Source organism: Pollachius pollachius (genome assembly GCF_949987615.1).
Source record: "Pollachius pollachius genome assembly, chromosome: 17".
Lineage (NCBI taxonomy): Eukaryota > Metazoa > Chordata > Actinopteri > Gadiformes > Gadidae > Pollachius > Pollachius pollachius.
The window spans coordinates 11,440,596-11,464,276 of record NC_136950.1 but is presented as its reverse complement, the minus strand read 5'-3'; the positions used below and the strand labels follow the sequence as shown (position 1 = coordinate 11,464,276).

Genomic DNA, 23,681 nt, shown 5'->3' with positions numbered 1-23,681 from the left:
GAGGTAAGGCAGTCACCAGGGACTGGAAATAATGAAGAGGAAAGCTCCTTCACTATTCCTTGGTTTAGCCTTTGGCCCATAATGAGGGGCCCTTGACACATAGAGACGACACATTTGGCAGCCTGGCAAATTGACCTGGGAGCCTGATGGGTGATTGACAGCTACACCTCAGGGCCGAATGTGTTTTCATGTGTGCACGCTTTTGTATGTATGTGTGTGTGTTGTGTGTGTGTGTTTTTGTCTGTTTGTACTTGTTTGTGTGTGTGTGTGTGTGTGAGTCTGTCTGCGTGTTTGTGTGTGTGTATTCCTTTGTTTGTGCTTGTGTGTGTTTGTGTGTATATGTGTGCGTGCATTGTGCATGGCTCATGCGTACATTTCAGAGTTTGCCAGAGACCGGAAAGAGAGAAGGATTCCGAAACCGAGAGCAGTAAGCCGAACGATTCAAACAGAGAGAAGACGGGGGGGGGGCGGCGAAGTGGGCGTAGAGTATATAGAGAAGACAAAAGTACCAGAGCTGCCTTGGAATGGTAATTGGTTGTAATTTAAGCACAGGACCAAATTAGAATCAGGACCAAAACTCAAAACGGTTGGGACTGGAAAGGGAAATTTGATATGCGTGCGCGCGCGCGGGTGTGTGTGTGTGTGTATTTGTGATTTTAAGTGTTTGAGGGTGTGTCGGGAAGAATGTCTTTCCAGGTGTTCTTAGTTTTTCAGTGAAGGAAAGAAAGAAAAATCGGTCAAAATACCAAATGTTTGGCAGACTGCCAGCAACTGGAGTTTGCAAGCTGTCAAGAAGGTTGTTGAGAGTGAGAGACAAGGAAGCAAACTCACAAAACGATTTGGTAACACTTTACAATAATGGTACAGCTACAACAGCTAATGCAGTAGAAACCATTATTGTGAAGAATTAGCATAGAGGATATGTCTAGTGGTTTAGGTATCCAAGGTAGGTATCTAACAACAGGTACACCGAGTATCTGTTGAAACCTGTTGTTATGAAGGGTTTACGTATTCATTCTCATCAGCTCAGTGGGTCTGTATCGGTTGCCTATTACTACCATTATCTAGAACTTCTGCTTACCAGGGAACAATGTAAAAATACGAGCAAACGATAGGCCATCATTATGCCCTCTAAAACACAGTAATGAGTATGTCCGTTGTTGGTCGTGTTCAACCTACTTTATGTGATAATCCCATGTTATCTTGTAATCTAATATTCACTTAATCATCAAATATGCATACAAAAGATATAGCCCACCGTTTTCCCACCTGATAGTACTCACATTTCCCTTGTGGCGAATTAAAAACAATCCCCACCTTATCTCGGTGTAACACACCTGTCCTTACCCCTGGAGCTATTTGTTGGGAAGGCCTGGACGGAGATGTAGTGTATGCTGCTGAAAGCGCATTCTTTATTCTCTCTCCCCCAGAAGGACATAGATCAGTCCGGTATCACCAGAAGTGAGGAGGCATCTCTGTGGAGTCCGTGCGGCCTTATTTATCTACACGCTCCAACTGGGGGAGGGAGACGAGACACCCTGACCTGGATCTGTCCCAATTAAGATCGACTGATGCAACAAGTCTCCATCTACTGTCTAGATTGATCCTGTGCACTCGTTTTTGATCATAGTTTTTTTTTTATTCCAATTTCAACTTTTCTTAAAGTTAATTTCTTCATTAAAATGGATATTATATGTATTTTTAATCATCGCAATTTAAATTGTGAACACTATCTGTGTAATGAGTAGCCAATCAACATTAACACTGATGAATTCATTTGAATTAATTAAGGTTCCTGGGCTATCTAAGGTTCCTGTGCTGTCTAAAATATTGGATAAGAGACAAACGGTAGAGTGAACAATTAACAGCACAAAGTAACGACATGTCACACTATGAGAAAAACTGAAAAGGAAACGTCTTAACTGATTTGTACTGTAATTTTGGCGAACCGTCGCCGGAGCAAACAGCAAATAGGAGACGGCACCCATGGGTGACTGGATGCCTAGACTGCTGTCTGATGCATCATGGGAAGGGAGCCATCTAATTAACATCGACAGTAGGTCCGTATCCCTGCCAGTTGGTGAGCGCTTCCCTCGTTGTTAAGCCAGACGGAGAAACACAAAACCAAATCAGACTACAATAAAAAACAACCATCTTGGAATACTACAATAAAACAAACCAAGAAATGGGAAATAACTGACAAAATGAAATTAAATATTGAGTTCCTTGAAAGTGAACCACAGTGACAGGGAGAATAGCTATACTTTATGGGACTCATATCTGTGACAACACACACAGAGCCAGTCCCTGCAGAGAAAATTATGACCGCCCTCCCCACCACGAGCCCGTCCCCACTCTTAAACATCCCCCCCCACCCCCCCCCCCCCCCACACACACACACACACACACACACAGTCACACACAGCTGCAGCAGCCTCTCCTTAGGTGTCCAAGAGGTATAAGTCACCCCTTGCGTGGCCGAGTGCATCAACCCCCTCCGCACCTGACAGACTCATGAAAAGTTATGGCGGCTTTGGTCTCAATGTGTTAAAATCCTCAGATCCTTAGGGCGAGAGACAGCGATAGATCGAGGAGAGAGAGAGAGGGGTGAGTGAGAGAGAGAGAACTAGGGAGAGAGCGAGGGAGTGCGTGAGAGAGAGGAGAGAACTAGAGAGAGAGGGGATGAGAGAGAGAGAGGGAGAGAAATAAAGAGGGATAGATAGAGAGAGAGGGCAGGGAGGCAGAGAGAGGGAGAGAGGGAAAGAGAGGGAGAGAGAGGTAAGAAGAGAGGAAAAAAACGTAAGTGGCGTTGGGAAGGAGGTGGAGGTACGGACGGTCTGGTTATGAGGAGGGAGGACAGGAGAGGACACTCAGCTCTCCTCCCGCCAGTGTGGGAGAGATGCCCATGGTGACACACCGTGACACAGAGACTAGTCCGCGGAAGGACGCAGACAGGAGAAGTTCACACATACACTCTGTACCGCTAAAGTCTTCCCGACCAAAATAGAAGTGAAGTCTGTCAGATGCAAACCATAATCACGTTTGGGACAAGGACACACACTCACACAACGCACACCAGACACTTGCGTCAACGTGTGAAAATGCACACACACACACAGGCACACAGACACATATGTGCTCACACGCACGCATATGCAACACGTCACATGATAAGCAAACACACTCATGAGCACAAAACACAAAAAACCATGCACACAGTCATACACAACACAAATATTGGCAGGCAAAAAGACAGCTACCATGGCCATGGATATGAACAGGCATATGAGCGAGAGAGAGAGGGAGAGAGAGAGAGAGCGAGAGAAAAGGTTCCTACACAACACAGCTAAACCGAACGTCACACAGAGGATAATATACAAACATGGCGTGTAGCTCTCCTGTGTGTTCTGGGATGAAAGCCCCGAGATTGGCTATCTTATCAGCGTGTCAAGCTCCCGCTCGCTTCCTTTCCTCTGCCACCCTTCCTTCCCTTTTCCTCTCCGTTTTCTCACCCCCCTCCTCTTCACTCTCCTTCTCTTCCATCCTTCCGACTAAGCTGATTAAAGTCAACCGTTTTCCCTTCAACAACAACCTCCGGCGAGGGAGAGGAGCGAGAGAAAGAGAGAGGGATACAGAGAGAGGGAGAGAGGGGGAGAGAGAGGGAGCGGAAAAAAAGAGGGATTGAGCGGGAGAGAGAGGGATGGAGAGGGAGAGAGGAGTGAGAGTCGATGCAGAGAGAGAAAGAGCGGGAGAGAGAGCGGAAGCGAGACATAGAGAGACAGAGATCCAGAGAGAGAGAGAGAGAGGGAGAGAGGCATGAATATTAAGTGTGGGATTTGTGTCTCGGGTCTGAAATTGGAAATCACAAGTTTGACTAATCAGCTTTGGATGGCCCACATTCGAAGCGCGCTGGGCTGCAGGAGTGCGAGGGGTGAGGTGAGGGGTTGGGTGGGAGGGGGGGAGCAGAGACATGGCTGTGGCCTAGGGTACGATATGAGAGTGCATGTTTGTGCATGTTGTGTGTGAGCATTGCTGGACTATTCTTTCACTGTCCGCCACTGCGTCTCCAAGGGCAACAGTTAGCGTGTGTGTGTGTGTGGTGTGTGTGTGTGTGCGTGTGCGTGTGCGTGTGTGTGTGTGTGTGTGTGTATACCTCCTTTGTGTATGTTGGCTAGAGAGCTGCCCCCTCAACCCCCCACACACAAATACAAACTCCACCTGCTGAAAAAAACTCCTAAATGTTCACTCACACACACACACACACACACACACACACACACACACACACACACACACACTTTTAAAAAGGGTCCCAGAAATAGCTGAGAGGCTATTAGGGCAAAACACAGCCGAGGAGAGGAGGAAAGCGACCACTGGCTCTCCCTCTCTCTTACTTCCTCTCCCCCTCTCCCTCTCTCTCTCTTTCTCTCTCTGGCTGCCCCTCTGTATTAAGATAAATTAGTGCTTTAGTGAGAATGTTCACTAGTGCTGGAGTGAGTAGCACATGCTTGGTCATAGAGAAAGAGAGAGAGAGAGGAGTGTGTTAAAATGGAGGCCATAGAGAGTGAGAGAAAGGGAGAAAGAGAGAAAGAGAGACAGAGAGAAAGAAACAGTGACATTAAGACAAATAATACGGAAAAAATACTGAAATGGGATTTGGAGAAAAATGGGAGACAATGGAGGGCAATGGTTTTCACATGAGAGCAGAAGAGCGAAGTAGGGAGAGGGACGATTACACCACCATGAATTAGAATGAATACGAAACACAGTGTGTCACAAGACACAAGGCACCAAACAATATCCTTCTCTGCCAAGTCACCGACCCATCCACCCCCCCTCCCAGCCTATCTGAATAATCCCCTCTCTGTCGCTATCAAACATCAATTTGGAAATATCAGGTTATGCTTCTTTTTATTTAGTCAGCAGCAGCGTGTGATGACAACCTATACACACCGAGCATGTGATTAAGAGGAGGTCGGTGTGCTAGGCTAGTAGCTTGTGCGACCCTCTTCACTAACATAAATCAGCCTCTGAGGGAATGACTGTGATTATGCGGGCACCATGGTGACATAACCGCTTAATAATCAAAGTGCGTCATTTCTTCCCCTGGACCCATGAGTAGAAGTAAAAGAACGCTTAATGGTGGCACTTGGTTCAACCATATGGTACTGTGGTCATGCCTTCAGCTCTGGGCCAAATGAGAATTACAAGTTGGCGTGTTACTCTACAGGCAGTTCACTCACTATTATGGCCTCAGTTTTTTTTTTTTCAGATAGCAACCAGAAGCCTCCACTCAACCAGAATGCAATAAACAAACTCAAACAGGTGGGCCTACACACACACACACACACACACACACACACATCAATCTGATAGCACTACGCACACAAGCTCAATCGGAAACCCACACACACATACCCACAAACATCAATCTGATAGCATTACGTACACATGCACACACACACACGAACACACACACACACACACACACACACAAACAAACACTCATACTCACAATCTCCCTTTGCACCAGTGTAATGCAATGCCATGCAGCCATAATAAACACAATAACCATAAACCATAGGCTACTTCTACATAACACGGTAATCGTGGGGGGGGGGGGGTGGGGGGGGGGGGGGTCCCTACATCAGGTCATAAAACGACTTATGGACTTTTAATTGATGTCCCGGGCCACCACTAAAACACCATTAGGCTTTCATAGAAACCCGAGGCATTCCCTGTGGTGGTTGGACCTTTAATGGCAACTATACACTATAACTACAAGACAAGTGCATGTCTTTGGGTTTAATTACCTCGTAGGCAGTGCTGCTTCCGGGACGTGCTCGCTCACTCAGATCGTGTTCTCTCCCCACACCGCCAACCGTGTTGTGGGGAGGTGTGTATATTTAAAATTTCACACAAACTCACACGCACGCAAATGTGCACACACACACACACACACACACACACACACACACACACACACACACACACACACAGACTAACAGACACACACACAGACTAACAGACACACACACAGACAGACACACAGACAAACACACGCTTATACACACACACACACACACAAATACAGACACATACACAGCCATGCAAACACACACACACACACACACACACAACCCAGACACACACACACACACACACACACACACAACCCAGGCTGAGAACGCGATCCTCCTAATAATTGCCTTTCATCTATCCCTCTGGCACACACTAACTATGGCGGGATTTACGCTAACAGACTCTTGACAAAGGGGGCGGGGGGGTTCCTGGAAGAGGATTTTAGTTCCCTGTGAAAATACCCTGGGACCTCCAGGACCTTTGGCCCTGGGGGTCACCTTGCCATGACATCATGCAGGCCATTAAAGCAGCCCTGAGAGGGGGGGATCAGGAAGGCCGTTAGGGGGGATAACCTCCCTTCTTTGGTTTTATTTCAAGAAAGTCGATGGCGCTATGAGTCGCCTGGTCTTTTTACAGCGCCTGTGATTCCTCATCAGGGCCGCAGCGGTGAGGCTCCGACGGGCTCCAACAGAGGCCCCTGGTGCCGTCCCCTCTGACGTCAGAATCCCCCGGAGCCGCTGCAACTGAACGGAGACCGCTGGCCCCGGGGCCCCTCTGCCATAATATCCCTAATATAAATCTCGTTAACCTGTCAGGAGGGAGCACTAAGTGGGTAATGGCCAGGAAATGGGTTCCATGTACTCCCTATGAGCGCAGGTCATTAGGGCTCTGACACGCACCGATATCTGATACGCACAGGCTCACAGTGGTTACGGCTGAGGCGTGCCAGCATGCACACGTGCACGCGGGACACTCCGGCCCACACAGTGAGCGAGTGAGAGATTGAGTGAGTGAGTTAGTGAGTGAGTGGGTGAGGAAGTAAAGGAGGGAATGCGCTAATAAGAGTGAGTGAGTGAGTGAATGGGTGAAAAAGCGAATGAACGAATGAGTGAATATGTAAGTGAGTGAATGACTAATGAGGGAATGAGGGAGTGAAAGAGCGAGAAGATGAGTGAGTGAATGAGTGATTGTATAAAATCGAAGTAAGCCAGAAGACAATAGAGGAGAACCCAGCGCATTTTCAGGTGCTGCGTGCTTTTTGTCTCTCCAGAGAAGAGGATGATGACATCAGAGTCAATCACACGCATGCTCTCATGACTCAATATAAAACATGAGAGGAGGTCTATGGGGGCCAGTGTTTTCATCAGCAAGGAACCCAAAGCATTTCAAATTCACATCACATCCTGACAAACCTTCCATACTTCTTCCTAGTCATTCAAAAACCTCACTTCTTCCTGATATTTCCATTGTCAATGTCAAGGCAAGCAGTCAGTATTTGCTATTGTCCGTGTAGCCTTGCTTTTCGTTCAGCGGCCAAAAAGGATAGAAACGTGGGAAAAATAGTTAGGTTAACTTTTTTAACATGCAACAAATCCTTAACTGCAAAAAGCAAAGTTTATACTATTAAAGGTACATTCATTACGCAAAATCACCCAACCTTTAAACACATTTTACTGTGTGATGACCCATTCCGGTGGACTTAGTGAGTACCTTCCTTACTCGCCGTAATTATAAAAGGCTTGCGCAGAGATCCTATTTGCCGTTGGGCACTTGTTTAAGACAGGCGCAGGGGATTTGAAATGACAATGGTAAAGCCTGACAGAGGATTATTGCCTCTTAAAAGAACGATCGAGAGAGAGAGAGAGAGAGAGAGAGAGAGAGAGAGAGAGATTGAGAGAATGAGAGAGAGAAGGAGAGATTGAGAGAACAAGAGAGAGAGCTGACAATGATGTTTTCTACCTCTGGATGGCTGGCTCGATGTGGTCCAAGGTAAATTTAATTATGTGGCCTACCTTGTACATAATTCCAAATGGCTGGCTCCCAGCCGTGATGAATATAGCCCTGTCCCCCATCCAGCTTGATTAGTAAAGGTTTCATTTTCATAGTCTTTTTGGTGCGGAGGCAGTGGCATTATGGGATGCTGTTGTGATCATTACCACAACGATGGGGCTGTTTTCCTCCTCTTTCGGCGGTCCTCTCTTAGTTGTTCTTAGGTCCATGGATACATTAATTTCATCCGTATTCTTGTTCTGACTTCTCCGTTGGTCTGTTCCTTCTCATAGTTTATATTTCATTCTGGTGGAGAGTATTTGCCCGATGGGGCGAAGCTAGCATCAAGCAGCATAGCAGAAGAACAGACATCACAGAGTCTAGTTAGCATCCAGCGTAAAACTTCAGGGGTTTGTGTACGTGTGTGTGTGTGTGTGTGTGTGCGGGTACGTCTGTGTATGTCTGGGTTTGTGTGTGTCTGTGTGCGCCATGTTCCTGTGTGTGTATCTCTGTGTTTTCAGGGAGGAAGTCAACATGCTATATTAATACAAAGACGCATAACTCGCCTTTGATGTTGGCCTATGTTTTGTGCAAGGATCACTGGCAGCAACTTTAAGTCAAGAAATACCAAACAGTCCATGATCTATTCAACCAGGTTTTAATGAGAGGACTGCATCGCATATGCGCAGGGAAAGCATGGCCTTAATGGAAAAAAAAGATTGTATTTGCTTCCAGGCACCCAAAATAGGAAGGAACAAAATTAACAGGCAGAACAGCAAGGATGTACGGGTAAGATCTGGGTTCCCCGGGTGAGCCTTGAGTTTGGTTCAATCTAAACTGCCCTCTGGTGCTCATCTCAGATGGGGCCGCTCATACCGGCCTCACCCAGCAACCTCAAATCTTTTTCTCCCCCTGCTTTGTCTGTGGGCATCCCTCTCTCCCTTTCATCTTCTGCTATGAATACATTATGCTCCCCCCCCCCCCCCCCCCCCCTTCCCCCACATGCAAGGGCCTGCTGATAAAAAACATGCATACTGTACTCGCTTCTGTAATCAGCTTGATCCATTCCGGTCTATCTGTCTCTGGTGGCCCACTTTTAACCCTCTTCCCTGACCCCCAGCCATCTCTCTCTCTGTGTCTCGGTGTCTCTCTATCTCGCTCTCTCTCTCTGCTTTCTTAAATTAATGTAATGGTATAAAATGAGGATAAATTGCCTTACATTCAACTCCCTCTCATCACATCCATTACATGGAGAAACTACTCCCCCCCCCAATACACACACACACACACACACACACACACACACACACTGTCCTGCCTTGAAGCCCGGGATAAAGGAAAAAATAAATAAAAAATGAAGGAAGACCATGGGGGAAGATAATTCCCCTGCTTCGCCTGAGAGATACACAGTGCTATCTGGGTGTAAGCCCCTCTGATAAGGCTGATGTGCATTTGGCCCCCATGCTTTATCAGCATAGCGCAATAAAGGGAGGAAAGGGTATGTGTGTGTAATGTGTGTGTGGATGCAAGTTTGACTACATATATGTTGGTGTGAAAAGGAGTTGATTCATGTATAGGTTGACTTTGACTCTATTGAGGTCAATGATTAAAATATCCAGCATTCCTAGCGTTGTCCAGTTCGTCGTTCAGGCCAAACAGGCAAAACTTTCTCTTCTCTCAGTAACATTTGCCTTGATGTGAGCAGACATCCTGCCTCATCCTGTACCCTATTCAGAGAGGTATCATCGTAGGACAAACACAGGTGTCACTCATAACACTAATTATGCGTAGGCTCCCTTTATATACCAGGGCACGGATAGTGCACGGATAGTGAGGCTAACGCGCATTGACCATGGCTGGTGCTTTGGCACACATCAATTAAACACCTGCTTACCTACCAAATGTATATGTCAGGGACCAATGCTGTGTTCCCCCTGCTACAATTGCGCGGTGAAAAGGCTCCACGGTCAAGGTGCATTTTCGTCATTATTTTTCCATTCACTTTACTCTAATTCAAAGGAATAGTCCCGCTAACTTTTCGTCTGCGTGACTCACGCCCGCACACGAACAAGGACAGCGGCGGGACACACGGGAGCCGCCTCCAGATGTCAGAGCCAGACAAAGGGCTGAGGAACGCGCCAGGGAACACATGGGGCACCACGGCCCAACATCAGGTCTTGTTTAACAGAGCGAACCGGGTGACAGGCAAACAGAGGGGGACAGGGAGGGGAAAAGATTGGGGAACAATAGGTACATATAAGCAACGTGTGTGGTGCTTTTACAATGAACATCAGCGTGAAGTGTGTGTGTGTCTTGATAATGGCTTCTGGCTTCATGGATAGTGAAAGAGAGAGATAGAGAGCTGTGGCTCCCTGGAGGGCTTGAGTCTAAAGAGAAAGTCTTGTTCCAAGACACAGTAGTTGAGTTATTGAGGACGCGGAGCTGACGCGATGGTCCTATGAGGTTCATTTGTTTACCAATGAATTATTAAGACGTAGGATTTAATCAAAGCCACAGATGTTGTCATCGCCAGGACGGAGGATGTTAATCTCTCTTTGATTGGTTGTTAAAAAAAGAAAAGCAAAGACGATAAATCTCACAGAGACTGATTGTTGATTGTTGGGCTAATTAGGGTGGCTGTTCACGTGATTGCGAGCAATAACAAAGCATTCATACGAGATTGGTTTAAGGATCGGTGGATTGAGACGGAACATTATTGCTCATGAATATTTAAAAGATCATCATACTGTACCATGGCCACATTCCAGCATCATCGCGGTTATTCATTGTGTGGCTTGTGTACAGTAATTAATTTCCTAGAATAAATCATTAGCTTTTCGGATATGAACTCGAAACTATGCAGAGAATCGGGTCCAGACATTTTGAGGAGTTGCCCGTTTACAAATGTTGAACATAACATAATAGGAGATTGTCTGTGTCAGTTTGTGTTCTTAGATACTGGGTTTGGTTTAGCTGAGAGGAGGCGTCTGGGTAGAGCAAAAGTGAGGACAAGACGCAAAAGTAAAGCGCAAAAATCAAAGTATTTTGTTTACAGCAAATCCAAGAGTCGGTTCTACAGACTCATCCTCAATAAAGAGTACTACTATACTAAATGTGTTTGGATGTCCCCGCAATATCAAATTCTTACGGATTCAGGCCCGTCACGCAATAGAAACGTCTTCACCGCCACCTACCACACCGTAATGTGTACACAAGGATCTAGTCGCTGTGAGAATGACCGGCTGTCTTAACACACGGCTCATTTAATTTGGGCATTCGACAGAATTTGTTCTGTGGAGCTGGCTGGGGAAAATCTGGTTAAAGTCCTTCCCAAATGATTCGGACGTTTGCGTTCTTACATACAGCTCCTCCGGGTAGTTTCGGGTTCAGTTGAAGACTGCACTGCATGTGTTAAAGGGGCTTTATCCCAAGTAAAACAATGGATGCTATTTACAAATCACAAGAGACTAAAGTGCAAACCGTTGATTTATACAGAAATAACTATTATGTGTTGAGGATTGCGATGGACAAGGATTGTACGAAGTACCATGGAGACAGTAGTTATGGCAACAGTACAGTACAAACCTCTACACTGTTGCCTGGTAGCGCCCGATGCTATGAAAATGTACTTTTTTGTTGGTGTTGTTTTTTTCACTTGCACATTTTCAGGGTGTACACCTCTAACGGAAGTCCATTTCTCGTACCCAGATTAACATTTCCCCACCTCAGAGGGCTCGAAGGTACGGGCTGAAGACGGATGGGTGTAAGAAATCCTCACAAACTTTCTCAAGATGAAAAGCCTGACCTTTTATCAGCCGCAGGAAATGCATTAGCTACCTCATAATCCAATTTCAAGACCATGCAAAGTGGAGGTTTTGTCTGGTTTTTAGTGTGGAAAAAGGAAGGGGGGGGGGGGCAACACAGGGGAGTATTTCTTTAGGTTTGGATCTATTGATCTAGCGCTCTTTCTGTCTCCTCTCTCTCTCTCTTACCCCCTTTCTCTTCTCTGGTTCTCTTTGCGTGCACCACAAGGCTCCCAGGAGCTGCTGAGTTGCAAAGGACTTCAAGGGCTTTGCAGGGCTGAGCTCAGTGAGCTTCATGTCTCCCTCTCTCTGTCCCAGGTCTCTCTCTTGCCCCCCCCCCTCTCTCTCTCTCTCTCTCTCTCTCTCCCTCACTCTCACCTTCTCTCATTCTGCTGGATCCCTCCTTCTCAGCCGAGGCTTTGAGGAGCTTTCAGAGACCCGACTGCATAATGGGGGCAGCAGTCAATCAAAACACGGTTTCAAAAGGTGATGCTTTGTTTCACGCCCGCGCCCCACAAATCCCGCCGGAGCCCGGCAGCTGTCAGGTTGTCGCTCCCAAACCCAGCATCCAGCCCCAGTCACGACTCCTCCTCCCCCCCCAAAAAAAAGAAATCCCAAGGGGACCTCGACGAGATTGAAAAAGGTTGACATGTCGGCTGCCTGTCTAAAAATGAGGTCATTTCATTTTGTGCCAGGGTGCACGGCACCACTTTTTTTTTTTTTTAAAGGTGAAGTAAACAAAACCCACTTTCTTAGCGAGTTTCACGCCTCGCTATCCATGCTAACATGCTGCCAAAAATAAGCGTAATTAACCGGTTTACAGGGTGAAAAGTGATATTTAGTGCTGCTTTAAATTAGGTCCTCACAAAATGCGAACATAAACACAAGCTTCGTTCCAATTCCAGACTTTCGGTTTTTACCGGTTTAACTCTGCTCTCAAAGACAGCGCTACCGTTGTTAGCGTCTGTAGAGCGACAGTGAGCAATAAACGCTCCACATTAGGCCTCGTAGTACAGTGCTGTGCTGTGGCCCACGCAATAAAACCTGATACAGGGAGGCGGGCGGATCCCCATCGAGACTAGCCGGTCCTCATCTCTGCCAGGGTTTTACACGCTCAACTCCTTCCAGTTTTATAGACCCGCTGACCTTAGCATTATGCCTCCATTACTCAAAGTCTATTAGCGAGAAGAGTGAGTTTATATTTGTATGCGTTCAAATATTTACTAGTGCACTACTAGGGTTTGATTGCTTCTCCCCGGTCTTGCTGTTTACAGCCATCTCGAAAGCAGCTCATCCGAACAACTTGACGCTCGACAACACGCGTCCTCCAGTACTCAGCAACACGGCCGCCGAGCATGAAGTCGATCGGATGAACGGTGGTCAAGAAAACGGACAGACATACGTATACAAACAAACAGAGACTCCGTTTAAGTTACATAAACACACACTGTTTTCCCCATCTGCAGACTCCTCCACTTTATTATGTCAGACAAACATCCTGAGTTTAGACTCTAGGGGAACCCGTTTCGCATAATTAATGCGAGTAATCACAACACTTATTACAGTAAGAAACTGACCGCACACGTGTGTAAACAAACGTACAGCATACACAGAGACCGAGATGCCAGAATGCGTTATTAATGCCAACAGCACGCATGTGGTCTCCATTGAATGAATTAAAGAGCACAGCCGTATTAGCCAAAAGTGCCCGTGATTAGTGCCTCTAATTGGTTGATAAGAACTACAAAGAAAAGGCCTCCTCTCTTTTCTTGGTAACATTCTTTGTGCTAATGACGACGATGTAGTATGAGCTCTCAAGCACTACAATGTCCACGATATTAGATCCACAGCCGAATCTTGGCTCAGTTCATAATATAATGATTCATTTATTTGCTAAAACACATGTATGCAATAATCACAATTCAATGGAATGCTATGTATTGAAGGACATTGTTTTAACATCTAAATGTTTTAACGCAGCACTCTGTTCCTTAGAGTCTATAGAACAGAGTGCCATATATTTATAATACATATATTTATAAGAAGTCTATAGTATAGACTTCTTATAAATATATGACGTATTATAAATATATATATTCATTCCTCATCTTTCATTACAAAGAATTACTCTTTAAATCCTCAAGCACTAGACTTCAAAAACGACATCAAATGCATTTTGCATTTTTTATGTTCCCCTGGGTGAATGTAATTAAGTGATTCGTCAGGCTGGCATCGCAGGCTGATGGCTCATGGGACAGGTTTTTATAGTGTGCTGTTTGTATTGCTGAGCAACGCTTTAAGAGGTCATATGGTAATGAGTTGATGACATCGTCCCCAGGCAGCGCAAGCTATATTAATCCTGTTCACTTCCATAGGCCATTCGCGTTACTGTGGCCCGTCACTCCACACAGGCGATGACAATAGAAAGCAGCATCGCCGGTTCGGAAGAGACGGGTGAACACCCCAGGTGACATGCTAATAATGCTTTTCATTACAGAGGCTCTGTGTGTGTTGTGTGCATTTGTGTGTTATCTGTGTTTGTTGACATAGCTAAATTACACCATATTCTTTTTTTTTTCCAATGTGACACTTTGCAATTGAGTTATTTTTCTTTTTCTTGCAGCTCATCAAATAGCAGGATACAAAAAGGCATTTTTATCTTATGTTATGCTTTGTTTTATCAGAAGCCAACTTATCTGCTCCCAAATTGTATCTGCGTGTCTTCCTTGTTCTTCTCCCTATTCTAAAGGCTGACTGATGAAAGAAGAATGAGGTCTTCCATCCTTCGACCTTCTCCCCTTCCTGTTTCCTGACCTTATAGCAGGAAGTACTTCTTATCTCTGCAGAGAGAACAAATAGTTTTGCAGTCCAATCTAATTCCACCCTCTTAAATATGACGAGCAGCTCTGAGATATGAACTTTGTTGGCGTCAGGCTTTTGTTATTCGCCTTTGAAAGTTCCATTAAGTTTAATTTGGAAACCCAAATGACTGTTTATGTTTGTTATGACAGCGAAAATGACGGCAGACTTGAATCTGAATGTGTTTCAAGCTCCTTTTCATAAAATCGCAAAACAGCAAGCCTCTGAGCGAAATAAGAAACCAGTGCATATAATTAATCTCAAAAGGCACCCAGACAAATATTACAGCCGTGCAAACAGGCTGGCGTAAACAAGATAGGGGAAGGGGCAAGGAGCTACAAAAAAAACCAAAAACTAGCATAACGGAAAAATTGACAGTGTCGAACAAGTGGTGCAGCTTTCACATTAAAAGCGCGGGAGACGCTGGCTAAACAGCTAATCCGGTTCCTGCGAGTTAAATTCCGTTCAACGTTATCACCGCTCAAGGCACGCATCCCTCAGGCAAATAATGTGTCTGGTCTAATTAAGATGCGTCACGTCGTGCTTGAAACAGGCCTATGAAGGCAACCTTCTATATTTACCGTGAAGCCTCTGAAACCAGACAAAAATTAGTTTTTTTGTTGTTCAACCGAGACAAACTGATGACTTTCAGACACCTAATAAATATGATAATGTATTAATTTCACTCAAAATAATAAAACATTTCCAAGTTGTAAGCTCATTAAAACAACATGGTTGTGTGGTTCTTTCATTTTCTGTTGTTTGACAGTCATTTGCAACATCACACTCAGCACAAAGCTTTATATTCATCTTATTCATCTTATTGTTTTGCTTCCATCTGTGTCAGATAAGTTTCAGAAACAAGTGGCTGAAGTCCTAGGTAGCTCTCCCCATTGTGACCAGTGATACAGTGAATGTCTTCTTGTCTCTACTCATGACCCTATCACCGAAATCGACCGTCAAAGCATCAATCTGCATGTTGGTTGTGAACCTTAAGCTCATGAGCCGCTTGTGTGTTATTTTTTGAAAATGTTCTGACTTGCGAAGCTAATCAGCAGACATCAGCTCGGGGGGGGGGGGGGGGGGGGGGGGGGGGGGGGGGGGGCAGACGTGAGGACACGGACCCATCCTGAGGAAACATATGGCCCTATCTCCAGGAGCTAACCTTCTCTTCAGACCTATGGATCCATGGCCTTTAGCTAAGCCCCCAGCTGTATCGGTGCATGGATTTAGCGGGGCTATTGGCAAGGCCAGATAACCTTGTGATATCCACTGTGGCCCGTGAGGGGTATGGATAAGAGGTGAGTGGCTGTGTGTTTGTGTGTGTGTGTGTGTGTTTGTGCGTGTGTGCTTAGGAGTGAGAAGGGCTGAAGGGGTGGGGGGTTAATATAGAGGATGAAGAGTCTTCCTGCCAGATCCTCTTAAAAATGTGCACGCACACTCACCCACAGAGACTTTTGCTTTGTACTCTCTCTCTTTCTATCTCTCTCTCTCTCAGTCTCTTCTATGTCTCTCTCCCTCTCGCTGTCTCTCTCTCGCTCCTCCCTCCCTCACCTACCGGGATGTGCAACCCACTGCTCTCAGGCTGATCATGGTGATGAAAGGTCACGACGCCCCCCAAGTGACAGCTGTCAATCACAGCAGCCGGGTATTACAGGTATTATCCGGTCCATTAATGACCCACTGGGTGACTGTGGAAGCACCCGGGGGAGGGGTGTCCGGGGTCACCACGTGATGCGACCCCGCTATTGTTCATCCCCCCTGCCCTTACTTACAAATCCAATTGCGGCGCTTTTAATGTGAAAAATAAATTGCCATCCCAGAGCGACGGCAGCACACCGACGGGGACATACCGAGGAGGCAGAGTAGGATTTGTAAAAACCGACATAGCCATGACTACAAAGTAATGATGTCAAATTTGTTTCATCCTGTCGGGCATCGACAAGGACAGCCATGGGGGGAGACCGAAGGCCCCGTCTGGTTAGTTTGAAGTCATTGCTGTTGTCGTGTATTTCCTCATCGTACCGGGAGAGATGATGAGGACAAAGAGGACGGATTGAAAGAGATGCGGTTGGAAAGGAAAATAAAAAAGGAAAAAGAAAGACAATCCCGCACGGGGATGGGCAGGATTACTTGTGATCAAGAGCTAATGAAAAAGGACTATCTGATAATACATTTACACACACAACGACCGCACACACACACATACGCGCACACACATGCACACGCAACAGGCACAGCCAAGCGCACACAGACAGAGATACACACAAACACACACACACACACACACACACACACACACACACACACACACACAAGGACTAAAAGGCACGGCCACACACAAACACAAAGAGATCAACAGGCAAGCAAACACAAACACACACACACACACAAACTCACAGGCACAGCCTTTAGGTTACTCACTGAATACTGAATAACATAAAGATTATTCTCCCAATGCCTTATGGGACAGTACAGACATATAATAGGCACTGTAGCATTTAGTTAGTGTTGGCTCGCCCCCCTCCCTAGCCATGCATCACATGCATCATGCATCACAATACAATGGAACAAATACAGCTGCTCCACCACCCCATACATTATAGATGAGGTATAAATTACCTGAGCACTAGGTGAAGCATAATCACCGGCTAGGATGGGTGTGCTTTGTGTGCGCGCGTGTGTGTGTGTGTGTGTGTGTGTGTGTGTGTGTGTGCACGTGCGTGCGTGCGTGCGTGCGTGTGTGTGTGTGTGTGTGGGTGGGCTGGTAGCGGCAGCCCTGTGTGGTCTGCCTGGTTGCTGGTATGATTCCTCTGCTTAGGAAAATGCCCCAACGGCCCTCCCATAGAGAGCTCCTCTAGCATCGTATCATACCTGTCCATAGTAGATAAACAATGCGATTTGCGATTGACCACGACCCAGGCCAGGTCTGCTGGGAATCAGGAGAGAAGGGGAGCCAAACGCATACGCCAGAGCAAATAAAACATGGGCTTGCACAGGCTAATGCTACATTCCCTCCCTTCTCTAACTTGTCTCTCTTCACTGTCCTGTCAATAAAGGCCCAAAAAAGCCCTCCATGAGCAAGACATCCCATTCCTATCTGGAAGCCTTCAGTGTGTGTATGCATGTGTGCACACGTGCATGCGTGTGTGCGTGTGCGTGGACGCGTGACTACGCGTCCACGCACACGCAGACACAAACGGCGCTTTATGAGTGTATAGTGATTCCAGGGCTCAACCAAAAATAACAAGTAGACAACCCCAACCCCGGTGGGCCCCCTGAGCAGGGGGGGGCTCCTACCTGTCCTGGCTGGGGGGCGTGCGTCGGCCCCGGGGCTTGTTGACCTGGGCGTACAGGGCCTCCAGGGGGGGCTGGTCCCGGGGGGGGCTCAGGATGGTGCGGGGCATCTGGGGGCTCTGGGGCAGGTGGTAGTGGTGGTGGCTGTTGAGGGAGTCGGCGTGGCCACTGTCCACCGAGGAGTCCAGCGAGCCGATGCCGGCGTAGGGGTGCTCCTCGTCCGAGCTGAAGCCCCGCCCCCCGCCGCCACTGCCCACGCCGCCGCCGCCGCCCACCTCCTGGATCTCGGCGTACTCCCGCTCCTTCGCCTGGCGCTCCCGCAGCTCCCGCGTCTTGGCTTGTATCCTGGGGGGGGGGGGGGGGGGAACGCACATGGAGACACGTCAGTATGTGGGCACGCACACGCGCACATTTCGCGCACGCACATTCATGTAGACAAATCCGTAAACACACAATTCCGTATACAAACAGACACACACAACTCCTTACACACACACACACACACACACACATACACACCCACAGATATCCAAAAACACAGGCAAACAGACACAAACGCACAAGCATACACAAGTTTGTACACGCACACGTCCATAAACCCACAGACAGGCACATACACACACAGGCAGTCATTGTGAGTTTGAAACCACAGACAGACAGACGGAGACCGCCGTACAGGGGAACAGAACCTGGATGCTGCGATGCAATAACTGCTGGAGCATCGTTATTTATAGACCTCCAGTGAACGTATTCAAACTTTACATTTAAACAAAGTAGGAGGCCTGAACTTCTGGAAACGGGCGGTGGAGGTATCATTTGGTAGAGGAGCAGTGAAGCAGAGGACATTATGGAGAGAGAGAGAGAGAGAGAGAGAGAGAGAGAGAGAGAGAGAGAGAGAGAGAGAGAGAGAGAGAGATTAAGGTTGGAGGATAGAGATAGATTTTGTTGAGAAGGAAAATGGGGATAAAGAGACAGGGAGGCAGGCAAGGTTCTGTATTAAAAAAAAAGTAAAAGTAATACAATTCACACGAGAAGCATGACTCCCCATTTAGACTTTATTTGAATGCCAGACATCCATCCATCAGGCTCAAAGAAGATAAAATCCCCCCCCCAACACACACACACACCTCACCTCCTTCCACCCCCAGCACAGCAGCAGCGGGGATATGAGGAAGTCAGGCTTAACTCGGAGACGATGGTATCGCCTACCATATCACCCCCACCACACACACACACACACACACGCAAACACACACACACACACACACACACCTCTTGCACACACACTTTTTCCCCCGATCCTGTCTCAAATGCAAGCCCCACACCACGGGACCACTTCCACACAGCAGGGGGTCTTTCAGTAGCCCTTCCTGCCTCACGAGGTGGGCCCGCGTGGACCCCCGTCAGTCTGCTGTCGAGAGACAGTGGCTCACAGAAGGAGAGATGGGGGGGGGGGGGGGGGGGTAGATCATGGGTGGTGACAGAGGGAGAATGGGGAGGAGAGAGTGAAAGCAGGAAAGGAAAAGAAGATACGCAATGCAGAGGGGAAGTCTGTGCGTGTGTGTGTGTGTGTGTGATGCCTGGAGGTTGGGGGGTGGTGTATGAGGCTGACCTCCCACTGTGGTGACCCTGGGAACGGCCACCAGTGTGTTCCCTGGTTCCAGATGTGGTGCCACAGGGCTCAACTGACACACAAACACACACGCATACACACACAAACAAACACACACACACACCCCCACAGCTTGCGCGTGTGCCTTGTCAGTGTGACAGTGAGGCATTCGTATTACCTGAGGTCATAGCTGACCTATCAACCGCTTGCACAGGTTCCTCAAGGGATGATTGACAGCGTAAGGCTATGCATGAATCCCCCGCCCCTCCCCCCGCCACCCACCACACAGCCGAGCTCCCTCTCGTGTCTGTGTATTTTAATAACAGTAATCACATTTCAAACAATGACCATTTCTCAGCCGCAGATTAACCCAATTCCCACATCCCATCCATAGACCGCCGTGGTTATTTTAAGTCAACCCCAAAATCCCATTTCCTTGGCATTATCTTTGGAATGAGCTTTTGATGGAACCTTGATCCTGCTTGTGTGTGTGCATGTGCAATTGTGTGCGTGTGTGTATGTATCTGCGCGCGCGCGCGCGCGTGTGTGTGTGTGTGTGTGTGTGTGTGTGTGTGTGTGAGTGTGTGTGCGTGCGTGCGTGTGTGTGTGTGCGTTCATTCATGTGTGCGTTTGTGTGTATGTGCGTGTGCTCGCCCGTGCGTACGTGTGTGTGCGGTTGAGTGTGTGTCTGCATCCCCTGCATAACCCTATGGGTTGCGGCACAGAGTTCTCTTTGCATGGCCACGGTCACGGTGTCACTACAGATATATTATTGCACCCCGCGTCTCACATACCGCGCTGTCGATCTAGAATGAAGACGAAAGAAAACACTGTCCTGTGGATTTAAGATTATGAAACGCGCTGTACGGCGTCTCTCGTCGCGTCGTCGGGAGGTGATGTCAGATCCCTGCCAGGAAAGGCTAGACCATCACGTTACCGCACGCTCCCAGGGGCCCAGTCCGGCCGGCAGAACCCGCCGGCGCTTTATGGACTAATCAAATTCATAAAAACAGCAATATTGACATTTCCGATGAGATAATGGGCTAGACCTGCCACACACCGTGCTGCACAGCCAGAGAGAGAGAGAGAGAGAGAGAGAGAGAGAGAGAGAGAGAGAGCGAGAGAGAGAGAGAAGTGGGAGAGAGTGAGGGGTGGAGTGGGAACGAGAGCAAGACAGATGGAGAGAGATAAACAGCAAACTGAATAGACTGTGTGTGTGTCAGAGAGAGAGAGAGAGAGAGAGAGAGAGAGAGAGAGAGAGAGAGAGAGAGAGGCAAGCTTTTAAGCCTAAGGAGTCTGACGTAACTTCTGCTAATAGCAACGTATCAGACATGTTTGAACGATGCCGGTGATATGAGAAATCCACTAAGCACAGAAAACAAGTCTGCTTTTATCAGCGTTTTTATCCTCCACCATCACCATCATCTTCCCCACCGTGATCATTATCTTCATCATCACCTCTTTGCCTTGCGTGTCTTCGATCAACATACACAAACGTCCTGTCCTTTTCCAAAGCGCGTCTGCAGTCTGCATGCATTGGGTGTCGAGGCCTCACAAGCCTGCCTCTAATTGAAGAGGCTTCTTGTGTTTCTTTCTGCCGCGCAAGGTAGGTCCCACAAGTTCACCGCTACTCATTACTTACTGCTCTCATTTTGTGCAATATGCCACCTCTGTGAAACCCTCCACCCCCCCCAGCTAACCTACACCCTTCCCCCCCTCCCTTTCCTCCTAAGAACCACCGCCCAAGCAGTGCCATGTGTATACATATACTCAATTAGCCAATTAATGACCCAGCATGTTCAAATTAGGGAAAGCGCTGCCCACACTCTGCACATTACGCCTGCACAGGCCCAGCAATTACTGGCCTGTCTCCTGTCCTCCTGCACTCCCCCTCAGCAGAGGGAAGGAGGAGACGCTGTTTGGGAGCATTTAATGAATGCACCGTTCAGGGACGGTCGCTCCTTTTAGGGTGTTTTTTCTTCACCTTTACTTGACTGAGGTAGACTCTGCCTAAGTTAATTGAACCCAGAAGAGAGTAACATTGATTGGAACTTCTGCCGGCTGTGCCGTCGTGTATTGTACATTATGCAACAGCTAGTTACGGCTAAGTAGTTTGATTGGGCAAGAGGCATTCTTGCCCAATCTGATTGGAGAAGAATGAGCTGATATAGAGTGCTTTATATATAGACCTTTTTCTAAACATGTATCACTCCTCTTAACAGGTGTTCTAATAACATTAACGAGCATTATCAATCTTAGATGGTGACAAATTTCCTACCACAAAGATGAACGTATTTCCACCAATAACATTTTTTTTATTGACATGATGATTGGTGTCCGGGAGAGGACGGAGGGGAGCACTAAGCGGGAAACGATGGAGCGTCTGACTGTACACGATACAGAGCGGCTGGCCTGCGGTAACGTGTAGACCTACACAAAGTAGCAAGCTTGTGTGCAGGAAATTGTTTGCGTTGCTCGGCAACAGTCCCGTCCCATTCCAGTTGCGGAACTATTTGTGTTGGCGGCGCCAAAACAATTAAAGGATTAAACAAATCATAATCTGTTGTCGATTAATGCTGCTAACAAACAACTAATAAACTGTTGTATAAAATGCCTGTGATAAACTTAGCGCGGGGCCTTGCTCCCACGAATCCCAGCAAGCCTGATATCCAGTACTGCACCACCCCCCCCCTCGCGCGCTACTGCTTAGCTAGATCTTCCAATCCAAGAAACATATAATCAAACCAAAGATATGCACACACGCACGCACGCACACACACACACACACACACACACACACACACACACACACACACACACACACACCACACACACACACACACACACACACACACACACACACACACACACACACACACACACACAGCCAACATAATGCAGTGTGTTTGTTTGCGGCTCCAGGTGCAGGTGTTATGAGCCAGGGGCGGCCGGGCGTGTGCTCACACTGGGCCTATCTACCGGGGCTGAATAAATCTCACTGTTTCTCAGGGCTCTGAATTAATTATGGTCAGAACAAGCCGGCGCATTCCCTTTTCTATGTTTGTCAATGTTTCATTCACCCCAGGGATGGCAGGGTGTGTGTGTGCGTGAGAGTGTGTGTGTACGCGTGTGTGTATGTGCGCCTAAGTATATGTGTGTGTGGTTGTTTGTGTTATGTTTGTCTGTGTGTGTTTGTGTGTGTGTTTGTGTGTGTAAGCAGCTATATGTGTACAACTATGTGGTGTGCGTGTGTGTGTGTGTGTGTGTGCGTTTCTTTGTGTGTGTGTGATAGGAAGCCTGTACTTCCAGCCTCCTCATTTTAAAGTCAACACACTCAGAAGTTTGAACGCCTGCCTCTTCAATATGTGTTGTTAGAACACAGCGGACAAAACTAAATCTGTTTGCTGCATGCCGATTCAAATAGATTTATTTTCTTCCTCTTTCCAATTCCTCTTCATCAAAGCACTTCCCCATTGTTCAGGGAGTGCCACCAGAGGGGACGGGACGAAGATATCCCTGAATCCAATCAAACCACAGAGGCAGAAGAAAATTACACTTGTAATACTGGCCAAATAACTCGCCGTACAGCTGTCTTTGCTCAGACTCCTGCACAAAACCAATCTGAAGGGTGAACGCTGGGCCCATAATAGCATAATGCAATCAGGGAGATAATTGTCCAGAGTTCTGCAGTGTTAATTCCCAGTGTTAATAATCGCATTAGCTTGCTGTAGGTATCAATATAATTACAAATGTAATCACACTTCGCAATCAGCCTGTGTGCGCTTTGAACTCGCTATGCAAATTGGACTAAAATAGAATCTGAAAATAATGGGATGGCTTGACATAGTAGAAAGATAAGATCAGTGAACACACGTGAACAAGAAAAAAGCGAAAAGAAAGGAAGTAGGAAAATCTGGAAGACAATTATTGTAGTTCTAATTAAACTTCCCCAGTCCTTGGCAGGCAGACGTTCCTGAGCGAGCCACTTCTCTGCTGCTCATGGAGAATGAAAACTCAAGGTGGCAACTGGAAAAAGGTTAAATTGGCTTGTCAGGATCATAGTTGACGTATACACACACAGAGTCATGCCATTTGCTTGTTTTTCTTTAGCGTAAAAGTTAATGCGGCGACACACTATGAATGATTGAAAAGACGAAGGAGAAGAAGAACAACAACAACAAAAAGAACAAGAAGAAAACAAGAAAAAGGAGAAAGAGTTTGGTCACAAACTCGAGCCAGAACATCTGTTGTTGTTCTTG

At 47.1% G+C, this 23,681-nt stretch overlaps 1 protein-coding gene across 4 annotated transcripts in view; it reads right to left on the bottom strand.

The window, feature by feature from the left end:
- Positions 1–23,681, bottom strand: part of pard3aa (par-3 family cell polarity regulator alpha, a) — a 353,818-nt gene that overhangs the window by 52,376 nt on the left and 277,761 nt on the right. For all 4 annotated transcript variants that reach the window (XM_079755248.1, XM_079755251.1, XM_079755250.1 and 1 more), the window contains one exon: positions 17,814–18,155. In XM_079755248.1, coding sequence (XP_079611374.1) covers positions 17,814–18,155 — 342 coding nt within the window. The remainder of the gene's footprint in view (positions 1–17,813; positions 18,156–23,681) is intronic.